Source organism: Pygocentrus nattereri, chromosome 9 (genome assembly GCF_015220715.1).
Source record: "Pygocentrus nattereri isolate fPygNat1 chromosome 9, fPygNat1.pri, whole genome shotgun sequence".
Taxonomy (NCBI): Eukaryota; Metazoa; Chordata; class Actinopteri; order Characiformes; family Serrasalmidae; genus Pygocentrus; species Pygocentrus nattereri.
Window position 1 is genome coordinate 995,505 of NC_051219.1, and position 24,442 is coordinate 1,019,946.

The 24,442-nt window shown below is 47.1% G+C and overlaps 1 protein-coding gene across 1 annotated transcript; it reads right to left on the minus strand.

Annotated features, from left to right (window-relative positions):
* Positions 1–7,503: 7,503 nt before the first annotated feature.
* Positions 7,504–15,838, minus strand: ppp1r35 (protein phosphatase 1, regulatory subunit 35). Its single transcript, XM_037541114.1, has 6 exons — positions 15,564–15,838; positions 13,544–13,777; positions 9,745–9,880; positions 9,397–9,600; positions 8,812–8,939; positions 7,504–8,267 (listed from the first exon to the last, which is right to left on the minus strand). Exons 2-6 carry the CDS (start codon positions 13,739–13,741, stop codon positions 8,088–8,090), a joined length of 846 nt encoding a protein of 281 aa, XP_037397011.1. The 5' UTR covers positions 13,742–13,777; positions 15,564–15,838; the 3' UTR covers positions 7,504–8,087.
* Positions 15,839–24,442: the final 8,604 nt, after the last annotated feature.

Consider the following 24,442-nt stretch of genomic DNA (forward strand, 5'->3'; position numbering starts at 1 on the left):
GCCTGCGAAACCCATTTGATGCAATGCAATAATGACTGCACGTGTTTCCTTGGAGGTAACCATGGTTAACGGACGAAAACTTTAAAGCACCACTTCCCTTTTAAAGTCACCAGTCAGCTCTTCTAATCAGCATGACAGAGTGAGATCAGCTGTCTTGTCCTCATTAACCTTTTCTCCTGAGCTGACGAGATCATCACTGAAATGATGTTTGCAGGCCATTTTGTAGGGCAGAAATGCAGTGGGTGAAATGCAGTGGCCGGAATGCAGTGGCCGGAATGCAGTGGGTGAAATGCAGTGGCCGGAATGCAGTGGCCGGTATGCAGTGGGTGAAATGCAGTGGGTGGAATGCAGTGGGTGGAATGCAGTGGGTGAAATGCAGTGGCCGGAATGCAGTGGCCGGTATGCAGTGGGTGAAATGCAGTGGGTGGAATGCAGTGGCCGGAATGCAGTGGGTGGAATGCAGTGGGTGAAATGCAGTGGGTGAAATGCAGTGGGTGGAATGCAGTGGGTGGAATGCAGTGGGTGGAATGCAGTGGGTGGAAAGTAGTGTCCGGAATGCAGTGTCCGGAATGCAGTTATTTTTGTAATGTGGTCATTTTTCATGGCAGGGAATGGCTTTGAAATTAATTGCAATTCATCTGATTACTCTTCACAATCTATAGTAAATACAAATTGACACCATAAGAACTGAAGCAGCAAACTGTGAAAACCAAAAGTTGTGCCATTCTCAAAACTTCTGACCACAACTGTAGTACATCCTTTATTTAGTTTGGACTCCCACAACATTGTGTGTTTGGTTCTCCAGCAGTTCTGGACACTGATGTTCTGTGGTGGCTGAAGTGCAGAACTCTGACGTAGTTTTTCTAAACTCTCGTTTTTTCCAGCTTTCGTCTCTTATGAACGAAATTCTCCTTCACATTGGGGCGTTTCTGCGGCATCAGATGGTGAACAGCGACAGTGAGAGGGCGCTATATCTGCAGCGGAAAACAAAGTGGTACCAAAAGTGAGTAGCGTCGAGTGGAGTAGTGACCTCTGCATCTAGATCTGTGTGAAGGACAGAAAATGATGTAAATCATCTGCTACGACCATCACAGTCACCAGATTTCACCCCAGCTGACCACCCAGGGGAGGGTAACCTCCACCACCGTCGACCCAGCACCAACTGAGGGAACATCTTTCAGAAGAACGGTGTTCCATCCCTCCAGAACAGTTCCAGACCACAGTCCTGGCTGATGAGCGCTGAGCCTGTTCTTTCCCTCTGCTCCCTCCCTCCGTCGCCTTTTGTTGTCTCTTTATTTTTTCCTTTCTCTTTTATTTCGTCTTTGTTCTTACCTCTCTCCCACCTTTTTGTCTTTGCCACCGCCATCGCCTTTCATTGTATTTCTCTCTCTCTCTCCTTGCTTTCATCTTTTCTTTTTCTACTTGACTTCATCTTATATTTGATATTACTCTCCGTGGTCTTAACTATTTCTCGTATATTATTTCCTCACACCGCTCTTCTTTTTCCTCCTCTCATGTTTTGCTCTCTGCTCTTCGTCTCTTTCATGTTTCTGTCTTTGTCCTCTTCCCTACTTCTCACCATCTTTTGTCTTTTTTGCTTGCTGTTCCTCTAATTTCTCTTTCTTCTCTCCTGCTGTTCTCTGGACAGGAGCCTGAGATCGAATCTATTCAATCACACAGGAACAAACAGTCACACAGTCATCCTCCGTCACAACTCCCCCCCCCCCACAATCCGATTAATCTCATTAACGACGACCGCTCCAGACTGAACGTCAGTAAGACCGTAACGTCCGTTTAGAGCTCTCGTCAACGACGACCGCTCCAGACTGAACGTCAGTAAGACCGTAACTTCCGTTTAGAGCTCTCGTCAACGACGACCGCTCCAGACTGAATGTCAGTGAGACCGTAACTTCCGTTTAGAGCTCTTGTCAACGACGACCACTCCAGACTGAATGTCAGTGAGACCGTAACTTCCGTTTAGAGCTCTCATCAACGACGACCGCTCCAGACTGAACGTCAGTAAGACCGTACCTTCCGTTTAGAGCTCTCGTCAACGATGACCAGACTGAACGTCAGTAAGACCGTAACATCCGTTTAGAGCTCTCGTCAACGACGACCGCTCCAGACTGAACGTCAGTAAGACCGTACCTTCCGTTTAGAGCTCTCGTCAACGATGACCAGACTGAACGTCAGTAAGACCGTAACATCCGTTTAGAGCTCTCGTCAACGACGACCGCTCCAGACTGAACGTCAGTAAGACCGTAACTTCCGTTTAGAGCGCTCGTCAACGACGACCGCTCCAGACTGAACGTCAGTAAGACCGTAACTTCCGTTTAGAGCTCTCGTCAACGACGACCGCTCCAGACTGAACGTCAGTAAGACCGTAACTTCCGTTTAGAGCTCTCGTCAACGACGACCGCTCCAGACTGAACGTCAGCAAGACCGTAACTTCCGTTTAGAGCTCTCGTCAACGACGATCGCTCCAGACTGAACGTCAGCAAGACCGTAACTTCCGTTTAGAGCTCTCGTCAACGACGACCGCTCCAGACTGAACGTCAGTAAGACCGTAACTCCCGTTTAGAGCTCTCGTCAACGACGACCGCTCCAGACTGAACGTCAGTAAGACCGTAACTTCCGTTTAGAGCTCTCGTCAACGACGACCGCTCCAGACTGAACGTCAGTGAGACCGTAACTTCCGTTTAGAGCTCTCGTCAACGACGACCGCTCCAGACTGAACGTCAGTGAGACCGTAACTTCCGTTTAGAGCTCTCGTCAACGACGACCGCTCCAGACTGAACGTCAGTGAGACCGTAACTTCCGTTTAGAGCGCCCGTCAATGACGACCGCTCCAGACTGAACGTCAGTAAGACCGTAACTTCCGTTTAGAGCTCTCGTCAACGACGATCGCTCCAGACTGAACGTCAGCAAGACCGTAACTTCCGTTTAGAGCTCTCGTCAATGACGACCGCTCCAGACTGAACGTCAGTAAGACCGTAACTTCCGTTTAGAGCTCTCGTCAATGACGACCGCTCCAGACTGAACGTCAGTAAGACCGTAACTCCCGTTTAGAGCTCTCGTCAACGACGACCGCTCCAGACTGAACGTCAGTAAGACCGTAACTTCCGTTTAGAGCTCTCGTCAACGACGACCGCTCCAGACTGAACGTCAGTAAGACCGTAACTTCCGTTTAGAGCTCTCGTCAACGACGACCGCTCCAGACTGAACGTCAGTAAGACCGTAACTTCCGTTTAGAGCTCTCGTCAACGACGACCGCTCCAGACTGAACGTCAGTAAGACCGCAACTTTCGTTTAGAGCTCTCGTCAACGACGACCGCTCCAGACTGAACGTCAGTAAGACCGTAACTTCCGTTTAGAGCTCTCGTCAACGACGATCGCTCCAGACTGAACTTCCATAAGACTGTAACTTACGTTTAGAGCTCTTGTCAACGACGACCGCTCCAGACTGAACGTCAGTAAGACCGTAACTTCCGTTTAGAGCTCTTGTCAACGACGACCGCTCCAGACTGAATGTCAGTGAGACCGTAACTTCCGTTTAGAGCTCTCATCAATGACGACCGCTCCAGACTGAACGTCAGTAAGACCGTAACTTCCGTTTAGAGCTCTCGTCAACGACGACCGCTCCAGAATGAACGTCAGTAAGACCGTAACTTCCGTTTAGAGCTCTTGTCAACGACGACCACTCCAGACTGAACGTCAGTAAGACCGTACCTTCCGTTTAGAGCTCTCGTCAACGACGACCAGACTAAACGTCAGTAAGACCGTAACTTCCGTTTAGAGCTCTCGTCAACGACGACCGCTCCAGACTGAACATCAGTAAGACCGTAACTTCCGTTTAGAGCGCTCGTCAATGACGACCGCTCCAGACTGAACGTCAGTAAGACCGTAACTTCCGTTTAGAGCTCTCGTCAACGACGACCGCTCCAGACTGAACATCAGTAAGACCGTAACTTCCGTTTAGAGCTCTCATCAACGACGACCGCTCCAGACTGAACGTCAGTAAGACCGTAACTTCCGTTTAGAGCTCTCGTCAACGACGATCGCTCCAGACTGAACTTCCATAAGACTGTAACTTCCGTTTAGAGCTCTTGTCAACAACGACCGCTCCAGACTGAATGTCAGTGAGACCGTAACTTCCGTTTAGAGCTCTTGTCAACGACGACCGCTCCAGACTGAATGTCAGTGAGACCGTAACTTCCGTTTAGAGCTCTCGTCAACGACGACCGCTCCAGACTGAACGTCAGTAAGACCGTAACTTCCGTTTAGAGCTCTTGTCAACGACGACCGCTCCAGACTGAACGTCAGCAAGACCGTAACTTCCGTTTAGAGCTCTCGTCAACGACGATCGCTCCAGACTGAACGTCAGTAAGACCGTAACTTCCGTTTAGAGCTCTCGTCAACGACGACCGCTCCAGACTGAACGTCAGTAAGACCGTAACTTCCGTTTAGAGCTCTTGTCAACGACGACCACTCCAGACTGAACGTCAGTAAGACCGTACCTTCCGTTTAGAGCTCTCGTCAACGACGACCAGACTAAACGTCAGTAAGACCGTAACTTCCGTTTAGAGCTCTCGTCAACGACGACCGCTCCAGACTGAACATCAGTAAGACCGTAACTTCCGTTTAGAGCGCTCGTCAATGACGACCGCTCCAGACTGAACGTCAGTAAGACCGTAACTTCCGTTTAGAGCTCTCGTCAACGACGACCGCTCCAGACTGAACGTCAGCAAGACCGTAACTTCCGTTTAGAGCTCTCGTCAACGACGACCGCTCCAGACTGAACATCAGTAAGACCGTAACTTCCGTTTAGAGCGCTCGTCAACGACGACCGCTCCAGACTGAACGTCAGCAAGACCGTAACTTCCGTTTAGAGCTCTCGTCAACGACGACCGCTCCAGACTGAACGTCAGCAAGACCGTAACTTCCGTTTAGAGCTCTCGTCAACGACGACCGCTCCAGACTGAACGTCAGTAAGACCGTAACTTCCGTTTAGAGCCCTCGTCAACGACGACCGCTCCAGACTGAACGTCAGTAAGACCGTAACTTCCGTTTAGAGCTCTCGTCAACGACGACCGCTCCAGACTGAACGTCAGTAAGACCGCAACTTCCGTTTAGAGCTCTCGTCAATGACGACCGCTCCAGACTGAACGTCAGTAAGACCGTAACTTCCGTTTAGAGCTCTCGTCAACGACGACCGCTCCAGACTGAACGTAAGACCGTAACTTCCGTTTAGAGCTCTCGTCAACGACGACCGCTCCAGACTGAACGTCAGTAAGACCGTAACTTCCGTTTAGAGCTCTCGTCAATGACGACCGCTCCAGACTGAACGTCAGTAAGACCGCAACTTCCGTTTAGAGCTCTCGTCAACGACGACCGCTCCAGACTGAACGTCAGTAAGACCGTAACTTCCGTTTAGAGCTCTCGTCAACGACGACCGCTCCAGACTGAACGTCAGTAAGACCGTAACTTCCGTTTAGAGCTCTCGTCAACGACGAACGCTCCAGACTGAACGTCAGTAAGACCGTAACTTCCGTTTAGAGCTCTCGTCAACGACGACCGCTCCAGACTGAACGTCAGTAAGACCGTAACTTCCGTTTAGAGCTCTCGTTAACGACGACCAGTTAAGGAATTCTCATTCAGACACTAACTCCCATGTCAGTTCTCCTTAATAATCAAAGCTCCACATCAAACTCCATGCAGCCTGTAATTCCTGCTGAAAGCGTTGGTTTTAATACTGACTGGTTTTCAGTAAGACCCCAGCACCCGTTTCAAGAGTTCCCAGTAATGACAGCTTCACATGGAACTTTGATCTACCAGAACTTGGTGCTACAGCTTGAGTCTGCGCGTGGTGTGGATTATCTCTGTTTACCGTGATGTCGGAGTAACTAAGCTAAAAACACTGACCTGTGATGTTACTTTATTCTCTAATGTCCATCCTGTTTTTCCCTTTCAGCCAAAACTGAAGCTTTTCTCCACAGCTCCAGGTCAACGAGAGTCCGAAACGCCTAAACTAAGGCAGCTGTTGGTCAGTCGGCCAGAGGGCTGGTCAGAGGAAATAAAGGTGTTGTAAACCTGCTGCTTTCTATACTGATACTGTTTTTCACGTAATGCGAAAAAGTCCACAGTCCAAGTTCAGAGACCGGCTCTGAACCTCACCGTCAAAACCACATCAGCTGTTCAAGCGACTTTAGTTTGGTGTTACTAGCAAAGACGCAGCAATGAACAGGGTGAGTGTGAACCTGACCAGAGGTCCAGAGTTAAGCGAGGCCCCGTGAGCGTTGAGCACTCGGTCAGATCGATTCCCGAGAGCTCCAGGTTCAGCCTCACACAGAGAGTCTCGCTCAGTGAGGACGAGCTTCTGTAACTGATCGACTGCAGTGAATCAGCACAGGAAGCGTCTCTCACACACACACACACACACACACACACACACACACACACACACAAACACACTCATAAACACACACACACACACACACACTCACACTCAAACACACACACCACACCACACACACTCACTCACACTCATAAACACACACACACACACACACACTCACAAGCACACACACAAACACACACACCACAGCACACACCACAGACAACACTGACACACACACACCACACACACTCTCACACACACACACACACACACACACTACACTCACAAACACACACACACACACACACCACACACACTCAAACACACACACACCACACACACTCACTCACACTCAAACACACACTCACTCATACACACACACACACTCACAAACACACACTCACACTCATAAACACACACACACACTCACAAACACACACACACACACACTCACACACACACACACTACACTCACACATACACACACACACACACACACAAACACACTGAGCCCAGAACAGCGAATGTGTGTGAAGGAGGAAGATTTCCTATGTTTATTAATTTCAGTCACATTCGCTTCTACATACATTAAATAACATTCACCAAGCAACACACTGGGAATCTGGTCAGGACAACTTTATCAGAGGAATTCAACTGATTTTCCAGAGTTCCCCCATAATCCAGAGTGTGAGGTTTAATCAGAGGTTCAGAGGGTTTGGTGTGAACCGGTTCAGACTTCTTTACAGTGGTGGTGATGGGAACCAGGCGTCGCCATGACTACAACACAGATATAGACACTTTATTTACCATCCAGAACCACCAGAGAACCTACACGAGTCTTCTGAGCTTATATGGAATGTTGATGATGGAAAACAGTGGAAAATCTGGAATAATGAGTTTTCTTTGGGGACTATTTTGCCGCACAGCGCCCTGCATGTCTCCCTCCACCATGAATGGAGTTGAAGTTCTCTAAACTCTCATAAAACAGCGTCTCAGTCATCAGGCAGTGAATTCAGAACCAGTTCATGTAGGAACTTTCTGTAGGAGCTTTTAGAGGGACGTCTGGTTCCTATCACCACCACTGTGAGGAGCTTTTAGAGGGGGATGTCTGGTTCCTATCACCACCACTGTGAGGAGCTTTTAGAGGGGAACGTCTGGTTCCCATCACCTCCACTGTGAGGAGCTTTTAGAGGGGGACGTCTGGTTCCCATCACCACCACTGGGAACGGTTCTAACTCGGTATGTTTATCTAGAACACCAAACCGCTCAGAACCGCTCTGTTTAGACCTGAACCAGTTACTTGTGCAGAGGATTTTGAAAATTTGGTGGATCACCCCTGGACTGTGATCTGATCACTCAATCCACCTTCAGAGGAGGTCAGGGATGCACAGAACATCTGTACACTCTTAGAAAAGGAGGTTCTTCGAGGGTTCTTTGGTAAAGACAGAGATTTATATAGAACTGCAGAGTCATGCACATGGTTCTTTGAGTGTTCATGGTTCTATATAGACAATGTCTTTACTAAAGAACCCTTGAAGAACCATCATTTTTAAGACCGTAGTGAACGCTACAACAGTGTGAACCGGCCTTCCTCGGCTCTGAAACCTTCATCTTCATCATCTTCATCATTCCTAATAACGATCCGTTCACAGGTCCACACAGCCACGCCCACAGGAAGTGATGTGTTAGGTCACGCCTCCCACTGCCTGTGGCGCTGATGTAGGTGAAAGGTTGCGTGGGCAGGACGGGGCTCAGGGCGCGGGCGGGGCAGAGGGATCTGGTCGCCTGGCAACAGTGGTGTCTCTCTGAAGAGCTGCTGAGGGCTGTAGAAGGTCATCAGGTCGGGGCCCTCTGCTGGACGTGGGCGGGACTGCAGCACACAAACGCCATTCAATCACTCTGAGGTCTCGTTGCTCTCTCACAAAGAAGACGGTTCTCCAGGCGTTCTTTTACAAAAGGCAATGATTATTTAGAACCATGAGTTCTCCACAGAACGACTTGCATGCTCATCTGGTTCTTTGCATGGAGAAACGGTTCTTCAAGTGGAAAATGTGTTGTATATGGTTCTATATAACACCAAAAAGGGTTCTTCAACAAGAGAAGAACCCTTTTTGGTGCTAGATAGAATCATTTCACTACACAAAGAGCCATTTATGCATGAAAAGGTTCTATACAGAGCTTGTGCTTCTAAACAGAACCACTGCCTTTACTAAAGAACCCTTGAGGAACCGTCTTTTTAACTAATTATATGACAGAAAATCAAACAGAGGCCATGTAGCGTTTTAACATCAAATGACTGGCTGTCATCAGAAAAGCCCACGATCTGTTTCATGGCCTTAAGTCGGAGTAAATCACTTCCTTATTCATGACACTAGAAATTCATAATCACTGAATTTATTAATAACAAAAATGACCTTGTAGCTCGTAGTGGGCGGGGCCAAGGCTGGCCTATCCCGGAGCACCTCGTTGATGATCTGGTCATGTGACAGGCTGACGCTGACTAAGGCACGATACAAGGGCTGAGAGCGTGGGAAATTTAACCCTAGAGAGAGAGAGAGAGAGAGAGAGAGAGAGAGAGAGAGAGAGAGAGAGAGAGAGAGACAGAGAGAGAGAGACAGAGAGAGAGAGACAGAGAGAGAGAGAGAGAGAGAGAGAGAGAGAGAGAGAGAGAGAGAGAGAGCGAGAGAGAGAGAGCGAGAGAGACAGAGAGAGAGAGAGAGAAAGAGAGAGAGACAGAGAGAATGAGAGAGAGAGAGAGAGAGACAGAGAGAGAGAGAGAGAGAGAGGACAGAGAGAGAGACAGAGAGAGAGAGAGAGAAAGAGAGAGAGATACAGAGAGAGAGAGACAGAGATAAACACAGAGAGAGAGAGAGAGAGAGAGAGAGAGAGAGAGACAGAGAGAGAGAGAGAGAGAGAGAGAGAGAGAGAGAGAGGATTAATACCGGATTAAAAGGCCTATACTGATCAATAGAGATGAATCCATGACCTTTGACCTTTACCTTCTGCTGCTTTGACTCTGATGTACTCCTGGGTGACCACAGAGTTCTGCAGTTTCTCCTGCACGGCCTTCTGGGAGTCAAACTCCGCCTCCTTCAGCTGCTGTAGTTCTGCCCTCAAAGCCAAAGTGGTGTTAAGCTCCGCCCCCTCCTCCAGCTGTCCGTCAGTCTGGGCTGAAAGGTGTGATGGGAAATGGCCACGCCTTCCTGAAACACACACGAGCACATGACCACGAGCAGGTGACCTAAAGAGAGCGGTCAGGAGGCCGCAGGCGGCTGTGGGCTCAGAGGCTCAGACTTCATGATCGTCTGAGGCTCCTGAGCTCCTGAGCTCCTGTTCTTACTCCTCACCCTGTGGTTTCTCAGCAGCTGATTGGCTGCTGCAGGGCTGTGGAGCTGACGTGGTCACAGCATGCTGTTCCGCTAAATGCCCTCTGTGGGGTCCGGGGGGTTTAGCACAGGAGTCTGGGCTCACATCAAAGCGCACCTGTGGAGGTACAAAACTTCATCACCATCACAACTGACATCTCATCATCAAAACATCACAGACACACATCATCATCATCACTGCTACACTCATCATCTCCATCATAATCACCACTACAATCATCATCACAACTGATTACATCAAAGACCATCTGAACAGGCCACCATCATAATCATTATCATCATCATAATCACCATGACCATCATCACATCATCACCAACGTCTCCATCAACATCACCACTACAATCATCACAGCCATTATAGCCATTACCATCACCACTACAATCATCATAACCATTACCATCACCACTACAATCATCAACATCACCACTACAATCATCACAGCCATTATAGCCATTACCATCACCACTACAGTCATCAACATCACCACTACAATCATCATAGCCATTATAGCCATTACCATCACCACTACAATCATCATAACCATTACCATCACCACTACAATCATCAACATCACCACTACAATCATCACAGCCATTATAACCATTACCATCACCACTACAGTCATCAACATCACCACTACAATCATCATAGCCATTATAGCCATTACCATCACCACTACAATCATCATAACCATTACCATCACCACTACAATCATCAACATCACCACTACAATCATCACAGCCATTATAACCATTACCATCACCACTACAGTCATCAACATCACCACTACAATCATCATAGCCATTATAGCCATTACCATCACCACTACAATCATCATAACCATTACCATCACCACTACAATCATCAACATCACCACTACAATCATCACAGCCATTATAGCCATTACCATCACCACTACAATCATCATAACCATTAACATCACCACTACAATCATCAACATCACCACTACAATCATCAAAGCCATTATAGCCATTACCATCACCACTACATCACCACTACAATCATCATAACCATTAACATCACCACTACAATCATCAACATCACCACTACAATCATCATAGCCATTACCATCACCACTACATCACCACTACAATCATCATAACCATTACCATCACCACTACAATCATTAACATCACCACTACAATCATCACAGCCATTATAGCCATTACCATCACCACTACATCACCACTACAATCATCATAACCATTAACATCACCACTACAATCATCAACATCACCACTACAATCATCATAGCCATTATAGCCATTACCATCACCACTACAGTCATCAACATCACCACTACAATCATCATAGCCATTACCATCACCACAACAATCATCAACATCACCACTACAATCATCACAGCCATTATAGCCATTACCATCACCACTACATCACCACAACAATCATCATAACCATTAACATCACCACTACAATCATCAACATCACCACTACAATCATCACAGCCATTATAGCCATTACCATCACCACTACAGTCATCAACATCACCACTACAATCATCATAGCCATTATAGCCATTACCATCACCACTACAATCATCATAACCATTACCATCACCACTACAATCATCAACATCACCACTACAATCATCACAGCCATTATAACCATTACCATCACCACTACAGTCATCAACATCACCACTACAATCATCATAGCCATTATAGCCATTACCATCACCACTACAATCATCATAACCATTACCATCACCACTACAATCATCAACATCACCACTACAATCATCACAGCCATTATAACCATTACCATCACCACTACAGTCATCAACATCACCACTACAATCATCATAGCCATTATAGCCATTACCATCACCACTACAATCATCATAACCATTACCATCACCACTACAATCATCAACATCACCACTACAATCATCACAGCCATTATAGCCATTACCATCACCACTACAATCATCATAACCATTAACATCACCACTACAATCATCAACATCACCACTACAATCATCAAAGCCATTATAGCCATTACCATCACCACTACATCACCACTACAATCATCATAACCATTAACATCACCACTACAATCATCAACATCACCACTACAATCATCATAGCCATTACCATCACCACTACATCACCACTACAATCATCATAACCATTACCATCACCACTACAATCATTAACATCACCACTACAATCATCACAGCCATTATAGCCATTACCATCACCACTACATCACCACTACAATCATCATAACCATTAACATCACCACTACAATCATCAACATCACCACTACAATCATCATAGCCATTATAGCCATTACCATCACCACTACAGTCATCAACATCACCACTACAATCATCATAGCCATTACCATCACCACAACAATCATCAACATCACCACTACAATCATCACAGCCATTATAGCCATTACCATCACCACTACATCACCACAACAATCATCATAACCATTAACATCACCACTACAATCATCAACATCACCACTACAATCATCATAGCCATTATAGCCATTACCATCACCACTACAATCATCATAACCATTACCATCACCACTACAATCATTAACATCACCACTACAATCATCACAGCCATTATAGCCATTACCATCACCACTACATCACCACTACAATCATCATAACCATTACCATCACCACTACAATCATCAACATCACCACTACAATCATCACAGCCATTATAGCCATTACCATCACCACTACATCACCACTACAATCATCATAACCATTAACATCACCACTACAATCATCAACATCACCACTACAATCATCATAGCCATTATAGCCATTACCATCACCACTACATCACCACTACAATCATCATAACCATTAACATCACCACTACAATCATCAACATCACCACTACAATCATCATAGCCATTATAACCATTACCATCACCACTACAATCATTAACATCACCACTACAATCATCATAGCCATTACAGCCATTACCATCACCACTACATCACCACTACAATCATCATAGCCATTATAGTCATTACCATCACCACTACAATCATCAACATCACCACTACAATCATCATGGCCATTATAGCCATTACCATCACCACTACATCACCACTACAATCATCATAGCCATTATAGTCATTACCATCACCACTACAATCATCAACATCACCACTACAATCATCATGGCCATTATAGCCATTACCATCACCACTACATCACCACTACAATCATCATCATAGCCATTATAGTCATTACCATCACCACTACAATCATCAACATCACCACTACAATCATCATGGCCATTATAGCCATTACCATCACCACTACATCACCACTACAATCATCATAGCCATTATAGTCATTACCATCACCACTACAATCATCAACATCACCACTACAATCATCATGGCCATTATAGCCATTACCATCACTACTACATCACCACTACAATCATCATAGCCATTAACATCACCACTACAATCATCAACATCACCACTACAATCATCACAGCCATTATAGCCATTACCATCACCACTACATCACCACTACAATCATCATAACCATTAACATCACCACTACAGTCATCAACATTACCATCACCACTACAATCATCATCAAAACTGAAAACAACTCAAAGGCCATCTTAACACATACACATCATCATCATCACCACCACAATCATCCTCTTCATTAACACATTCACTATTATCGTCCAAGTCATCATAATCACCATCATCACCTGTCGTGGTCGTGTGTGTGCGCGTCCTTTCTTTAGAACTCTGGTTGAAGCCGCCGGACGTTCTGGGCGTTCCGGGCTGAACATGACTGACAGGTCGAGCTCTGGGCACTGGGGCGGAAGAGGGGCGGGGCTTAAAGGGAGAGGAGGCGTGGTGATCTGCATCACTGTCTCCCCAAACAGCGCACTCTCCATGGTCATCACCTGCTGGACGGTCCTTCACCTGAGAGAGTGAACCTGAAAATGAACGTGTTTTATTTAAGGGCTTTTCCAGGCATCTGATTCCCGCAGCTTACTGACTCCGTCTGTTTTCACTGACAGCGCCGGCTTCCGGCTGAATTAACCTTCCGTGTGGGTCACTGACAGGATATATAAACTGGACCGGTCATCCTGCTGTTGCAGTGGGGACGGGGTGAGGCTAATCGGGTCACTTCCTGACGGATTTCCCGCGTGGTGGACGGTGGGAACGCCTGATACCGTGAGGTGAAAGACAGCACGGCTAAAGCAGCCTCTATTAAACATGCACTGCAGTACTGACCACAATAAAATAAACAAATGCACTCATGAGCGAATTAGAGCAGCTGAACAGTGTGAATTACTGTGCTGCAGTAATACGGAAACCCCCTCTTTACACAGGCCCACTGACAGGCCCTGGATCAGAACACACAGGCCAGTCTCTGCAGAAGAGGGCGTGGCCAATGAGACGATCTGAGACGGCTCAGAGGTGCTTCGGTCTCTGGACTGAAATCAGCCCAAAGTGAATGGACAGCTTCTCTCAGACGGTCCTCTTGTGCCCGAGCAGCTGACCTCCAGTATACTCAGTATAATGAACGTGATCACTAGGGGGCAGCGTCCAAACCAGAATGTACAGGAGACGGAGAGAACTTACCACTCACTTCACTGTTTTACAATACAGGGCGATTCAAACGGTTCATCTGATCTCACAGCACCATATTCATCCAACCGTGAGGCGCCGAGGAACCAACCACACTCCAACTGTAAGAGGGGGTCACAGAGTTCCTGACCAGCTCCTTCAGTCTGAGAGGAGCTGAGACCCCTGAGCAGAGCGTTCTGCGTTCTCCACGTCAATCAGAGTGAATCCGTCAGAACTGAGCAGCGGGATTTTCATCAGCAGTGAAGCTCCAGCAGCTCAGAGCGTTCGGCGCTGGTGTTGATGTCGTCCGTCCAGCTGGAGGAGGTTCAGACTGAGACCTTGTAGAACTACATAATAAACTTCAGCTCACTGCACTGATCTGGGACGGTTTACGGTGAAATCAGGTGAATCTTCCTGAGTCTCCCGGTGTTTTGAATACGGCCGTGTTGCTGTTTTCCGGTCAGGGACCGGCGATAAATACCGACACTGACACTTTCAGAAGAGGGAATTCTTCGTGATTTCTTCAGTCAAAGTCAAGAAGAGTGTGAGAACATCTGGACGTGTCGCCTTAATATTAAATAAAGTGTTCGGGAAGCGGCGCCAACGGACCTGCTGTTACAGAGCACTCGGGGCGTCTCCGCCTGCCTGCCTGCCTGTCTCTCTGTCCGTCTGTCCGTCTGTCTCTGTCCGTCTGTCCGTCTGCCTGTCTGTCTGTGTGTCTCTGTCCGTCTGTGTGTCTCTGTCCGTCTGCCTCTATATCTGTCTCTCTATCTCTCTCTCTGTCCGTGTGTCCTTCTGTCTGTCCGTCTGCCTGTCTCTCTGCCCGTCTGTCTCTCTCTCTCTCCATCTGTCTATCTCTCTGTCTGTCCGTCTCTCTCTCTCCGTCTGTCTGTCCGTCTGTCTGTCTGTGTGTCTCTCTCCGTCTCTCTCTCTCTCTGCCTGTCCGTCTGTCTGTGTGTCTCTCTCTCTCTCTCCGTCTGTCTCTCTCTCTGTCTGTCCGCCTCGACAGCGTCCCGGTTTAAGCCGGTTTCTCCGGTTAGGTCTCCGCTGCGCGCGGTAAGCGGCGGCTGTGATGAGGCTGCTCATTAGCAGCTCGTGCCGCGGGTTTGTGAGGGAGGGGTTTAATCTATCGGACTAACACCGGATTACCTGGTCTGGTCTGATCTGGTCTGATCCCGCGCCTGGCCCGAACGCCCCGGTCCACCTTAAGCGCAGCAGCAGCGGAGCGCCGTTTAAGGTGGAGCCGTTATAACGCTCCGCAGGCCGAGCCGCTGCGGGTCTTCTGCGAGGCTCCCCGCGCTGTGGCGGCGTTATAACGCTCCGCAGGCCGAGCCGCTGCGGCGTTTTCGGTCTTTAATCTTCATTAATCCGCACTTTAAAACTCCCTCCAACCGACCGGCGCGCACTTCCGCAAACACAGCTCGGCGCCTGCGCACACCGCGCACCACGCACTGCGCTGCACTGCGCCGCCTCGCGGAGGAGGGAGGAGCACGCGCTCAGAAGCACAAACAGACTTTCACTATACCTGTCTGTCTGTCTGTCTGTCTGTCTGTCTGTCTGTCTATATCACTATATCTGTCTGTCTGTCTGTCTGTCTATATCACTATACCTGTCTGTCTGTCTGTCTGTCTGTCTGTCTGTCTATATCACTATACCTGTCTGTCTGTCTGTCTGTCTATATCACTATACCTGTCTGTCTGTCTGTCTGTCTGTCTATATCACTATACCTGTCTGTCTGTCTGTCTATATCACTATATCTGTCTGTCTGTCTGTCTGTCTGTCTGTCTGTCTGTCTGTCTGTCTGTATCACTATACCTGTCTGTCTGTCTGTCTGTCTGTCTATATCACTATGTCTGTCTGTCTGTCTGTCTATATCACTATATCTGTCTGTCTGTCTGTCTGTCTATATCACTATACCTGTCTGTCTGTCTGTCTATATCACTATACCTGTCTGTCTGTCTGTCTGTATCACTATACCTGTCTGTCTGTCTGTCTGTCTGTATCACTATACCTGTCTGTCTGTCTGTCTGTCTATATCACTATACCTGTCTGTCTGTCTATATCACTATACCTGTCTGTCTGTCTGTCTATATCACTATATCTGTCTGTCTGTCTGTATCACTATACCTGTCTGTCTGTCTGTCTGTCTATATCACTATACCTGTCTGTCTGTCTGTCTGTCTATATCACTATACCTGTCTGTCTGTCTGTCTATATCACTATATCTGTCTGTCTGTCTGTATCACTATACCTGTCTGTCTGTCTGTCTGTCTATATCACTCTGTCTGTCTGTCTGTCTGTCTATATCACTCTGTCTGTCTGTCTGTTTGTCTATATCACTGTGTCTGTCTGTCTGTCTGTCTATATCACTGTGTCTGTCTGTCTGTCTATATCACTGTGTCTGTCTGTCTGTCTGTCTGTCTATATCACTCTGTCTGTCTGTCTGTCTGTCTATATCACTGTGTCTGTCTGTCTGTCTGTCTATATCACTATACCTGTCTGTCTGTCTGTCTGTCTGTCTGTCTATATCACTATATCTGTCTGTCTGTCTGTATCACTATACCTGTCTGTCTGTCTGTCTATATCACTCTGTCTGTCTGTCTGTCTGTCTGTCTATATCACTCTGTCTGGCTGTCTGTCTGTCTATATCACTGTGTCTGTCTGTCTGTCTGTCTATATCACTGTGTCTGTCTGTCTGTCTGTCTGTCTGTCTGTCTGTCTATATCACTGTGTCTGTCTGTCTGTCTATATCACTATACCTGTCTGTCTGTCTATATCACTATATCTGTCTATCTGTCTGTCTGTCTCACTATACCTGTCTGTCTGTCTGTCTGTCTGTCTATATCACTATATCTGTCTGTCTGTCTGTCTATATCACTATATCTGTCTGTCTGTCTGTCTGTCTGTATCACTATACCTGTCTGTCTGTCTGTCTATATCACTATATCTGTCTGTCTGTCTGTCTGTCTATATCACTATACCTGTCTGTCTGTCTGTCTATATCACTATATCTGTCTGTCTGTCTGTCTGTATCACTATACCTGTCTGTCTGTCTGTCTGTCTGTCTATATCACTATACCTGTCTGTCTGTCTGTCTATATCACTATACCTGTCTGTCTGTCTGTCTATATCACTATATCTGTCTGTCTGTCTGTATCACTATACCTGTCTGTCTGTCTGTCTATATCACTCTGTCTGTCTGTCTGTCTATATCACTATACCTGTCTGTCTGTCTGTCTATATCACTATATCTGTCTGTCTGTCTGTCTGTCTGTATCACTATACCTGTCTGTCTGTCTGTCTGTCTGTCTGTCTATATCACTATATCTGTCTGTCTGTCTGTCTATATCACTATACCTGTCTGTCTGTCTGTCTATATCACTATATCTGTCTGTCTGTCTGTCTGTATCACTATACCTGTCTGTCTGTCTGTCTGTCTATATCACTATACCTGTCTGTCTGTCTGTCTATATCACTATACCTGTCTGTCTGTCTGTCTATATCACTATATCTGTCTGTCTGTCTATATCACTATATCTGTCTGTCTGTCTGTATCACTATACCTGTCTGTCTGTCTGTCTATATCACTCTGTCTGTCTGTCTGTCTGTCTGTCTGTATCACTATATCTGTCTGTCTGTCTATATTACTGTGTCTGTCTGTCTGTCTGTCTATATCACTGTGTCTGTCTGTCTGTCTGTCTGTCTATATCACTGTGTCTGTCTGTCTGTCTGTCTATATCACTCTGTCTGTCTGTCTGTCTGACTGTCTGTCTATATCACTGTGTCTGTCTGTCTGTCTGTCTATATCACTATACCTGTCTGTCTGTCTGTCTGTCTGTCTATATCACTATATCTGTCTGTCTGTCTGTATCACTATACCTGTCTGTCTGTCTGTCTATATCACTGTGTCTGTCTGTCTGTCTGTCTGTCTGTCTATATCACTGTGTCTGTCTGTCTGTCTGTCTGTCTATATCACTGTGTCTGTCTGTCTGTCTGTCTGTCTATATCACTATACCTGTCTGTCTGTCTATATCACTATAACTGTCTGTCTGTCTGTCTGTCTGTATCACTATACCTGTCTGTCTGTCTGTCTATATCACTATACCTGTCTGTCTGTCTGTCTATATCACTATATCTGTCTGTCTGTCTGTCTGTATCACTATACCTGTCTGTCTGTCTGTCTGTCTGTCTGTCTATATCACTATATCTGTCTGTCTGTCTGTCTGTCTATATCACTATACCTGTCTGTCTGTCTGTCTATATCACTATACCTGTCTGTCTGTCTGTCTATATCACTATATCTGTCTGTCTGTCTGTCTGTCTGTATCACTATACCTGTCTGTCTGTCTGTCTGTCTGTCTATATCACTATATCTGTCTGTCTGTCTGTCTGTCTATATCACTATACCTGTCTGTCTGTCTGTCTATATCACTATACCTGTCTGTCTGTCTATATCACTATATCTGTCTGTCTGTCTGTATCACTATACCTGTCTGTCTGTCTGTCTGTCTGTCTATATCACTATACCTGTCTGTCTGTCTGTCTATATCACTATATCTGTCTGTCTGTCTGTATCACTATACCTGTCTGTCTGTCTGTCTATATCACTCTGTCTGTCTGTCTGTCTGTCTATATCACTGTGTCTGTCTGTCTGTCTGTCTGTCTATATCACTGTGTCTGTCTGTCTGTCTGTCTATATCACTCTGTCTGTCTGTCTGTCTGTCTATATCACTGTGTCTGTCTGTCTGTCTGTCTATATCACTATACCTGTCTGTCTGTCTGTCTGTCTGTCTATATCACTATATCTGTCTGTCTGTCTGTATCACTATACCTGTCTGTCTGTCTGTCTATATCACTCTGTCTGTCTGTCTGTCTATATCACTCTGTCTGGCTGTCTGTCTGTCTATATCACTGTGTCTGTCTGTCTGTCTATATCACTCTGTCTGTCTGTCTGTCTGTCTGTCTATATCACTGTGTCTGTCTGTCTGTCTATATCACTGTGTCTGTCTGTCTGTCTGTCTATATCACTGTGTCTGTCTGTCTGGCTGTCTGTCTGTCTATATCACTGTGTCTGTCTGTCTGTCTATATCACTATATCTGTCTGTCTGTCTGTCTATATCACTCTGTCTGTCTGTCTGTCTGTCTATATCACTGTGTCTGTCTGTCTGTCTGTCTGTCTATATCACTCTGTCTGTCTGTCTGTCTGTCTGTCTATATCACTGTGTCTGTCTGTCTGTCTGTCTGTCTATATCACTGTGTCTGTCTGTCTGTCTGTCTGTCTGTCTGTCTATATCACTATATCTGTCTGTCTGTCTGTCTATATCACTCTGTCTGTCTGTCTGTCTGTCTGTCTATATCACTGTGTCTGTCTGTCTGTCTGTCTGTCTGTCTATATCACTCTGTCTGTCTGTCTGTCTGTCTGTCTATATCACTGTGTCTGTCTGTCTGTCTGTCTATATCACTGTGTCTGTCTGTCTGTCTATATCACTCTGGCTGAACCGCACTAGAACAGAGACCCTACAGGAGGAGAACTGTTAAACCAGGGGTGCACAACTGCGGTCCTGGAGGGCCAGTGTCCAGCACTTTGGTGATTTACCTGCTCAAACACACCTGATCACACCTGTCTTTAAATTGCCAGGTTGTGTTTGAGCAGGGAAACCTCCAAACTGCTGGACACGGCCCTCCAGGACCGGAGCTGTACACCGCGGTGTTAAACCAGCACGGAACCCCCGAATACCGGGGGGTTCACACACTGCTGTCGGGCGCTGGCCATTTAAGGGGTTAAATAAAATTATGAGGTGCGCATGATTTCATGACATAATAAATAGAAACATAAAACTTTTGAGCAAAGTGTTTTGGGGAAGCGGCCTTCTATTTTGTTGCCATGGTAACAGGCTTTGACCATAGATGTGTGGTGTGCAGTTCCCACAGAGGGAGTCCACCTGCGCAGATCCCGGTTCCTCTGCATGATATTATACAAAACCAGTTTTTATAAAACCTTCAGCATCTAAACGGTTCATAATCGCCCGTTTCGCTGTTGGTGCTTTGTTATTACTCAGAGCCCGACAGCGTCTCAGACACCAGGCCTGACCTGCGGGTGTGAAAGAAGAAGTACTGACTGCAGCAGGAAGACATGTGACCATGACAGGTTAAACATACAGCCTCGTTTAATCTGCGGATCAGACGCAGCGGTGCTGCTGGAGTGTTTAAACACTGTGTCCACTCACTGTCCACTCTATTAGACACTCCTACCCTGTCAGTCCACCTTGTAGATGTAAAGTCAGAGACGACAGCTCATCTGCTGCTGCACAGTTTGTGTTGGTCATCCTCTAGTCCTTCATCAGTGGTCACAGGACGCCGCCCACAGGACGCTGCCCACAGGACGCCGCCCACAGGACACTGCCCACAGGACGCCGCCCACAGGACGCCGCCCACAGGATGCTGCCCTCAGGACCCTGTTGGCTGGATATTTTTGGTTCTCAGTCCAGCAGCGACACTGAGGTCATCCTCTAGTCCTTCATCAGTGGTCACAGGACGCTGCCCGCAGGACGCTGCCCGCAGGACGCTGCCCGCAGGCCGCTGCCCACAGGACGCTGCCCACAGGCCGCTGCCCACAGGCCGCTGCCCTCAGGACCCTGTTGGCTGGATATTTTTGGTTCTCAGTCCAGCAGCGACACTGAGGTGTTTAAAAACTCCAGCAGCACTGCTGTGTCTGATCCACTCAGACCAGCACAACACACACTAACACACCACCAGTGTGTTACTGCAGTGCTGAGAATGACCCACCACCCAAACAGCACCTGCTCTGTGAGGGTCCATGGGGGTCCTGACCACTGAAGAACAGGGTAACAGAGTATCAGAGAAACAGATGGACTACAGTCTGTAACTGTAGAACTACAGAGGGGAACTGAACGGTCAGTGGAGCTGATAGAGTGGACAGTGAGTGTAGATACAGGCAGGTGAAGTGGCTGGACTGCAGGTGGGCCCCATCTGGACTGGGTCCCGTGTCTCAGAGGTTTCAGGGCTTAAAGAGAAGCTCAACACATTGGGCACAGCTCTAAACGTCAGTATGTACATTCACACAGTCGACCTGAGACCCAGTGAGACTTTTATCTCACGATTCTCTGATTATTTCACAGTCGCTCTGCATCCGGAAAACAGCTCAGCACCAAACCAGCCTTCAACCATTTTTAATATGAAACAGATTCATGTTTACTTTTTACATCATTAACTTTACAATACATTTAAAAATATTTAAAATGTTATGTAAAGAATTTACTGGTCTCAGAGACTGTGGAGGACTCTCATCAGGACTCTTGTTTTGTATTTGAACGCAGTATTTTCAGCTCTATTAAACTGCCTCTTTGGGTCGAGGCTCATCAGAGAGGAAGCATCTCGAGGCCTGAGGAGGCGAGTCAGACTCCCTCACTACATTTTATTCATTTATTAATAATTTTGTTTATCAGGCAGGACAGAACGTCTATGTGTCACTGGTGTTTTGGGCTTTAATGACTGGGTAACGAAATGTTTGTCAAAATAATGCCGTAAATAACATTTTTATTAAAGATTTTAAACACACAAGGTCACCTGACCAAAAATGAGTCAGCCAGTTTACAGAATCCTGTTTTAACCAGAATGTCTCTGGAGTCACCGTCAGTGGAGTCACCGTCAGTGGAGTCACCGTCTCTGGAGTCACCGTCAGTGGAGTCACCGTCAGTGGAGTCACTGTCTCTGGAGTCACCGTCAGTGGAGTCACCGTCAGTGGAGTCACCGTCAGTGGAGTCACCGTCTCTGGAGTCACCGTCAGTGGAGTCACCGTCAGTGGAGTCACCGTCACTGGAGTCACCGTCTCTGGTGTCACAGTCACTGGAGTCACCGTCACTGGAGTCATCGTCTCTGGTGTCACAGTCACTGGAGTCACTGTCGACACCGTCACTGGAGTCACTGTCTCTGGAGTCACCGTCACTCGAGTCACTCTCACTGGAGTCACTGTCTCTGGAGTCACTGTCACTGGTGTTACTGGTTTAGGAAAGACGTGGACAGAGTCAGGATGACCAGCTACAGCCATAGATTTACATACCGAGATGCCACGATGTCTGTTGGTCTCTGAGGCGTCTGAGCAGCCGCCATGTTGGAGAGGTCCAGATCCGCTTGTGGTCAGCATCGTTCGTATTGAGAGACGAAGGGTCCCTGCATTAAATCAGCCACGACTCAGACTCACATCAGCAAGTCCCTCAGTGAGTGAATCACTTCTGATATTAACACACACAGATAAAATAAACCCTGTCGGCTTCCTTTTCACCAGCTTCCTGTTTCCATTTAAGGTGGAACGAGAAAATTATACAAACACACACATCGCTCAGACATGAGCGTGGGTCAGCGCGTTCCCCCCGTCATATAACCCCGTATATAAAACCCAAGCGGACAGTGTGTACATCACCGGTATTACAACGCAGCCATCAATAATAATGATCAATATCTTCAATAATAAGAGCAGAAACAGGCGAGTAGTAGAAGTTATTTATTAGATAAGTTACTTTATTCCATCCATACAGATCCCTCAGTCATTAACCCAGCACACTGAAAATAAACGAGAGGGAGAGAGAGAGAGAGACAGGGAGAGAGAGAGACAGGGAGAGAGAGAGTGAGAGAGAGGCAGAGAGGGAGACAGAGAGAGACAGAGAGAGAGAGAGAGAGACAGAGAGAGAGAGAGAGAGAGACAGGGAGAGAGAGAGTGAGAGAGAGACAGAGAGAGAGAGAGACAGAGAGAGTGAGAGAGAGACAGAGAGAGAGAGACAGGGAGAGAGAGAGACAGGGAGAGAGACAGAGAGAGAGAGAGACAGAGAGAGTGAGAGAGAGACAGAGAGAGAGAGAGAGAGAGAGAGAGAGAGAGAGAGAGAGAGAGAGAGAGAGAGAGAGAGAGAGAGAGAGAGACAGAGAGAGAGAGACAGGGAGAGAGAGAGAGACAGAGAGAGAGAGACAGAGAGAGAGAGAGAGAGACAGGGAGAGAGAGACAGGGAGAGAGAGAGACAGAGAGAGAGAGAGAGAGAGACAGAGAGAGAGACAGAGAGAGAGAGACAGGGAGAGAGAGACAGGGAGAGAGAGAGAGACAGAGAGAGAGAGACAGGGAGAGAGAGAGAGAGACAGGGAGAGAGAGACAGGGAGAGAGAGAGAGAGAGAGAGACAGAGAGAGACAGGGAGAGAGAGAGAGACAGAGAGAGAGAGAGAGAGAGAGAGAGAGAGAGAGAGAGAGACAGAGAGAGAGAGACAGGGAGAGAGAGAGAGACAGGGAGAGAGAGAGAGAGACAGGGAGAGAGAGAGAGAGAGAGAGAGAGAGAGAGAGAGAGAGTGAGAGAGAGAGACAGGGAGAGAGAGAGAGACAGGGAGAGAGAGAGAGAGACAGGGAGAGAGAGAGAGAGAGAGAGAGAGAGAGAGAGAGAGAGAGAGAGAGAGAGAGAGAGAGGTTTGCTCTGTATAAGCGAAGTACCTACATGTAGCACTCTCTGTACCACTGGGGAGGATGGCAAAGGTGTTGCCGTGGCGACTAAGGCACGGCCGTAACCATAGTGAGAACAGAAGCACAACAGCAACAAAAACAACAACAGAGCTGTGATTGTGATTTATAGTGGGAGAATCAACACACACACACACACACACACACACACACACACACACACACACACACACACACACACACTCCTAAGACGTGACAGGACCAAAGCAGTAACTGAACGTCTTTAACGCTGTAACCAGTTCCTCGTTTATTCGCTCTCTCACTCAGACTTCAAACAGGGCGGCTCCACCCAATTTCTCAAATATCCACGGTGTGAGGTGCAGTCAGAGGTTCAGAGGGTTCGCTGTGAACCGGTTCGGACGTCTTCACAGTGGTGGTGATGGGAACCAGGCGTCGCCATGACGACAACACAGATACAGACACTTTATTTACCATCCAGAACCACCAGAGAGATTTTTAACCCAGACTCAAGCCCATATCGGCTCGCTGGCTTTACAAGGACCGCCGCCCACTG

Coding starts and splice junctions, on each gene's coding strand:
- ppp1r35 (XM_037541114.1), bottom strand. CDS start 13,741: ATGACCATGGAGAGTGCGCTGTTTGGGGAGACAGTGATGCAGATCACC. Junction 8,940..9,396: donor CAGAGTCAAAGCAGCAGAAG/GTAAAGGTCAAA, acceptor CTCTCTCTCTAG/GGTTAAATTTCCCACGCTCT. Junction 8,268..8,811: donor CGCCCACTACGAGCTACAAG/GTCATTTTTGTT, acceptor TGTGTGCTGCAG/TCCCGCCCACGTCCAGCAGA.